Source organism: Nematolebias whitei, chromosome 5 (assembly GCF_014905685.2).
Source record: "Nematolebias whitei isolate Nwh7 chromosome 5, NemWhi1, whole genome shotgun sequence".
NCBI classification, from domain to species: Eukaryota; Metazoa; Chordata; class Actinopteri; order Cyprinodontiformes; family Rivulidae; genus Nematolebias; species Nematolebias whitei.
In genome coordinates this window covers 52,337,980-52,344,541 of record NC_056502.1, presented here as the reverse complement: position 1 = coordinate 52,344,541, position 6,562 = coordinate 52,337,980, and the positions used below count along the sequence as shown (strand labels likewise).

The following is a 6,562-nucleotide window of genomic DNA, read 5'->3' as shown; positions in this document are numbered from 1 at the left end:
CCCCCCCGCCGCCCACACACACACTCATAGTGACATAGAACATTACAATAAAATTGAAGGGTGTGGCGTTAAAGGCAGGGACAAATATGAGGGGAAAAATATAATGTGTAAATTTTACTTAAAGACTGGGAAGGTCAGAGATGGAATCGGTCCTGGAGTGGCCAAATGCGATCAGTGAGGAAATTCTCAATGGGCCATTTGGGTTTATCGGTTGGTGTTGAAGTATATTTTATTAGAAAGATATATTAACTTACTGAAATGTGTGGATATACTGTGTGCATTTCTTAGTATGATACTGTATTAAAATATGATCTGATTTCAGTTTCCTGTAGGGAATGTGGCCTACAAAGCCCAACAGCCTTTTATTCACCAAAGGCCACCATTTTGGAACACAAGATGGTGAGTCTAAACAAGTTAAATCTGGTCCTCTGGAAATTCAAAAAAACAAAACAAAAAAATTGTAGAAACGTTTCGTCTTCCATCTGAAAGATTTCTTCAGTCTGAAGCGCTGTATTCAGCTCAGTCTCTTAAATAGCACCTTCTCAGAGTGGATCAACCAGTGTGCTGCTGACAACCAGAACCAGCTGCTCACATGGTCAGGAAGGACCATCAGCCTAACAATGGATCATTAGCACACTGATGGCTGTTTACTATTCACAGGAGGCTGAGTGATACTAGCAATAACACCATTGTAAGAGGGAGACAGTTGCCAGCTTAAGGGATGTGTACAGACGCCAGATATTTGGAAACATTGCAAGTGACAGAGTTAATCATGCAACAATAGGTCTTAAAGGTACACCATGTTTGTGAATTTTAGGTAAACCATACAGACTAGGTGTGGCCTACCCTGGGTACAGTCTGTGGTACAGATTACGGTCAAAAGCCTTGTCCTGCCCCAAAATTTTCAGGCAATCTATCAACTTCTTCTTGTTACCACTTCCTGGATCTCTTTTCAGAGGTTCATAAGTGGTTAAGTCACTAAGGAGTGTCATAACTTTCTCATGATAGTCTTTCTGGTTCAAAATCACTGTGCATCTTCCTTTGTCAACTCTTGAAACTGTGCCTGCAGTCAACCTACTTCACATATGGGGAGCAATATTATAGGCAGAAACATGGGTGTTCTATGGGGTCTCCAGTTTCTCCTATTGTTGCCAACCTGTACATGGAGGAGGTAGAAAAGAGAGCCTTGACGTCCTTTTCAGGGACACCACCAAGTCATTGGTTCAGGTATGTTGATGACACCTGGGTTAAAATTAAATCTCAGGAAGTCCAACATTTTACTGACCACATCAACTCTGTGGATAAGTACATCAAGTTCACACGAGAAGATGAAAAAAATGGCAAGTTGGCTTTCTTGGACTGTGAGGTCTCAGTCTCTGATAGAGGACATTTGCAAACTGAGGTGTACCGCAAACCCACCCACACAGACCAGTATTTGCAGTTTGACTCCCATCACCCTTTGGAGCACAAGTTAGGAGTCATCAGGACTCTGTACCACAGAGCAGACAGCATCCCCACTAGCTCAGGAGCCAGGCAGAAGGAGAAATCCCACCCAAGACAGGCTCTAGAGCAATGTGGATATCCTAACTGGGCCTTCCTGAAAGCAGAGAAGAAACCCAAACAGGACTCCAGTCAGCCATCGGGTGAAAAGGAGGAACCCAGACCAGTGGTCATTCTGTATCTTGCGGGAGTATCAGAGAAACTGAGACGTTTATTTTCTAAACACAACGTCCCAGTGGCTTTTAAACCCCAAAATACATTTCGGGAAAGACTGGTTCATCCCAAAGATCCAGTCCCCCGGCACAAAAAGAGTAATATTGTGTATGCTGTTCAGTGTCAGGAGGGCTGTGATCAGTCTTACATTGGGGAAACTAAACAGCCACTGGCCAAAAGGATGGACCAGCACAGAAGATCAACATCATCAGGCCAGGACTCTGCGGTCTACACTCATCTCCAGGCCAGCGGTCACTCTTTCAGGGATGAAGATGTTCACATCCTGGACAGAGAGGAACGATGGTTTGAGAGAGGAGTAAAGGAGGCCATCTTTGTGAAAAGAAACCGTCCATCATTAAACAGGGGTGGAGCCTCCGTGTTCAACTGTCCCCCTCTGACAATGCTGTTATTGCTAGTATCACTCAGCCTCCTGTGAATAGTAAACAGCCATCAGTGTGCTAATGATCCATTGTTAGGCTGATGGTCCTTCTTGACCATGTGAGCAGCTGGTTTTGGTTGTCAGCAGCAAACTGGTTGATCCACTCTGAGAAGGTGCTATTTATAAGACTGAGCTGAATACAGCACCTCAGACTGAAGAAATCTTTCGGATGGAAGACGAAGCGTTTCTACAATTATTTTTTTTTTTTGTTATTTTGAATGTCCAGAGGACCAGATTTAACTTGTTTAGATTTTTCTACCTGCAAATATTGAGCATGCATTAGGATACAAGATGGTGAAGTTTAATTAGCTGAGAGCTGGTCACATGAAGGGCTTACCATTCGTTGACGGTTGTAACTCCTCCTGGGAGATGTGGCCAAGCTCTGAAGAAAATGTGTTCGACTGATGCCCGGCGCCATTACTTGTTACCACGTGGTCCGGACGGTAATGGCCCAGAGCTGGTGATTTTTGTATCTTTTGCTATTTTACGCTGGGTAACACCATTCTGGTATTGTTGCACCATCTTTCTGCGCAACAATGGTGGAATTGGGGATCCTCTTACCATCTTGGCTTCTGAGAAACCCTGACACTCTGAGAAGCTCTTTTTATACCCAATCATGTTGTCATTTGACCTAATTAGTGTTAAATGGTCTTCCAGCTGTTCGTTATATGCCCAATTTCCTTTTTCCAGACACTTGTTCCTACTTGTCCCAACTGTTTTGAGATTTGTTGACACTGTGAAATTTTGAATCAACATATTTTTCCTTTAAAATGTTACATTTACTCAGATTAAACTTTTGATCTGTCATCTATGTTATATTACGAATAAAATATTGACATTTGCCATCTCCACATCATTGCATTCAGTTTTTATTTACAATTTGTTTACTGTCCTAACTTTTTTGGAATCCGGTTTGTATACTAATGGAAAGTTAATCAAAAGAAATATAGTTGACAGTGGCAGCCCTATGTCTGAGGCTTGTTTTCCAGCTGACTTTGATAAGAACGTGCACCGTGCGTATTGATTACTCATTCAACAAGTTTTCAGTTGAACTGAGATGGGTGAAGTTTGTGTGGTTGTTACATAGGTGGCTCAACAATTATATGTCAAGGGGACGTGCCCCCCCCCCCCACCAACACACACACACACATTTTAAAAATATTCATTAGAGCCCCCCACATTTACCATGAATTATTAGTTCAACCAGCAATGTTTCTATTTCTTTGTGAACAAATCCATTCCACTTGAATAATGGGAGAATACTCAAATCACTAAAAATCCACTCCGGGTTTTCCTGGTTACCTAGAACAATTCGCCACACCATATGCAGTGTTTCCCCTCCTTTATCTGTCTTGGCAGGGTGCTCACGAGGGAAGGAGGAAGAGACACATCTGTTTTGCATGCTAGTTTAGCGCTACGTTAATTCCTGCAGTTTTCGACACGGGGGGTGGGGTCTAGGATGTGTGAGAGAAGCAGAACCTACTCTATCCATACAAAGTGAGCTGTTGTTCAGGCTACTTCTTGTTGCTCTCTCAATTAGTTAGTGAATCAAGTGTTTACTTATGTAGGTAAATGTAGATGTTTAACAACCCATGAAAATATATCAGAATGCAGGAAATGGGATCTACTTTATTTAAAATTTTATGGGGGAGGAACCCCAGACACCCACACCTCCCCCCGCACCCCCACCCCCCACACACACACACACATTGCAAATGCTTCTGACACCAATGGGTTGTTCTGATGGGTCTGGTAGTTCCGGTATGTAAACGTTTTTAATTATGAATTTGAGTAAATGAATTTTAAGATGAACTGACAACAATAGGAAAAACAAACAGAAGCAGAAAATTGTGCAACCATAGCTGTAAAAATGTGGTATTCTTAGTAAAATGTATGGAAAACACAAAGCTAGGATAAAGTTCTACTATTTTTTTTAAATTGAATAAGTGATGTAAAATAAAATGTACATGTTGAATAGGTCCTGTCTTCAATAAAAGCCAGATTTATTTTCTACTTTCTATTTGAAACAAAACATTCATAAATGTTTGAGAATTTATTCTGCATATAACAAACTTTAGTATGCATGTGTCATGTTAAGAACCTGTAATGAAATGTCTCACATTAACACTTTGTTCAAGCTGGTTCAGTGGCCTTACCTCTAGTGAGCTCATTGACAGTGTGGAGACAGTTTCACTCTTGGAGATTACACCAGCGTTTCCAGACTCGCCCACATCGCCCAAGTTGTTAGCCTTATGGGAGTCTCTGGACACATTCTGAAGGTTGTGTGCAGGTGAGTCTCTGTCAGAGCAGGACACGCTGACCTGGTCAGTAGGAAGGCTTTTGAGACCAAAGCCGGGAACTGGTTCTGCACCAGCAGGGTTAGCTAAATGGATTAGTCTGGTCTGAGGCAGCTGCTCAATGCCAATGCTGTACTTGGTTGTCTGATCCTCCTTCCCCTTGGACATTTTCAAGGTCCCTGTGTTGTTTGTTGGTAGAATGACATACCCTGGTCCTTTTCCAGTGCCCTCAGAGCTACTGCCTTCACCGTTCCCTCGGGGCAGATCTCCATCAAGCTGCTTGAAGAGCTCACCATCACATATGTAAATTGATTTAGCTCCTGGAAGCTCTGTGCTGATTCCCTTGGTGGTTCCTTTGTCTCTGCGCAGAGTCAAAGTGTGGCTGGTGTAGTCAGCCACATTCTGGAGGTGAACCTTTGCCATACTGGCAGGCATGGTGTTAAAGTTAGAACTCTTCTGAAGGGTCAGGGTTCCAGAGGAGGCTTTCTCTTCCCCCTGGACGGATGAGCGCTTTGTGTTTCCTAGAAATGACAAGAAAACAAAAAAGCAAGAGTGTTGTAAAACCTACTCAACTAATTTATGGAATGCAACCAAACTCTCCTGGATGGCACGTCATAAATCTTATACTGTGTATGCTGTTGAAAAAATTATATTCTGATTAAGGCAGTCCTGATTGATTTCATTCTCAATATCAAATGGTAAATGGACTGTACTTATATAGCACCTTTCTATCTTATTTCAAGATACTCAAAGCTCTTTACACTACAATCTGTGTCCTCATTTACCCATTCATACAGCACTCTAATAGATCTCTACAAAGCTAATTGAACAAATCATTCTAAAGAGACTAATCAGAGCTTTATCACATTCATACAGTGATGGGACACACATCACAGGCTATGAGGAGTTCAGTGTCTTGCCCAGGGACACTTTATCATGTGACTGCTGGTGGATTTGAACACCCCACTCTCACATTGGAGGACGACTGCTCTAACCACTCAGCCACAGTCGCCACAATATCATGTTCACAGTTTCCTGTTGTGAGGGCTGAACAATGTTTGATTAGAGCTTATCTTGAAGGTTTGGTGTGCGGGACAAAACCCTGATGACTTACATATAGTCTGGATCAAACCTCAGAACTGAAACTCTAATGGTGAGTGATGACGTTGTCCTGGCTTAAGTGGAATAATATCTTCACAATTAACTAAGCAAACTTATGAATACTATGCAAAATACATGTCGCTGTAGGCCATAACTGAGAAATTGACGGCAAAACAGTCTTGTGGACATCACTGAACAACCTTTACATATTTATTGAGCGTTAGGCTCATTGACTGACACTGCCACAAGGTGGCTATTGTTTTAACAAGCGGGACGCTAATGTCCCCCGCCGCTGAAGGATTTGAATCACTTGAATCACGTCTCTTGTCCGCGGCGTGGTGGCTGATGGGATAGGATGGGACCGGATCCACCATTTTTACAGTCCTCCATATTAACTGTGGAAAATAAGTTTTCTTACTGACTTTTTTTTAAATCTAAGTAGGTTAAAACAGTTTAGCGATGGTCTGAAATTGCTGCGTTATTGGATGTAATGTCCGGTCACACGACTGGAATTGTAAAAGATCGAAAACTGACTATTTTTATAGATTCTCCACCAGAAAACACCGCGAGGAGCTCATGTGTAGGACGCAACAAAAAGGAGACGGTGAGACGTCTTGATAACATTCCACACTCATGCATCCTGTTCAGCATCTTTGCCATCTTTTTAAGGTGTCACATAAAATATATTTACATATACATATAAAATATATTATATATATATATATATATATATATATATATATATATATATATATATTTAATAAAGTAATCTAATCAAGATTTGAAGTCAACATGTTATTAGATGAGCTCAAGTCATTAAAAATAAGGTAATAAACCGTTTCAACTTGGAGCTTTGTAAATCAGTTAAAAACTTACTTTAAAAATCAAGTGTTTACAATTTTTTAATACAACATACAGAAGGTTGATTGATTCTAAAATAATGTACATGAATAATTTATGTAAAATTAAGGAGCCAAGAACAACGTACCTTTGTTCAAACCACAACATATTC

The 6,562-nt window shown here is 41.2% G+C and overlaps 1 protein-coding gene across 1 annotated transcript in view; it reads right to left on the bottom strand.

Moving 5' to 3' along the window:
• Positions 1-6,562, bottom strand: part of LOC119409578 (adhesion G protein-coupled receptor B1) — a gene marked incomplete at its 3' end in the record, with an annotated part of 116,123 nt that overhangs the window by 3,624 nt on the left and 105,937 nt on the right. The window contains 1 exon segment of the mRNA XM_037676480.1: positions 4,309-4,970. Coding sequence (XP_037532408.1) covers positions 4,309-4,970 — 662 coding nt within the window.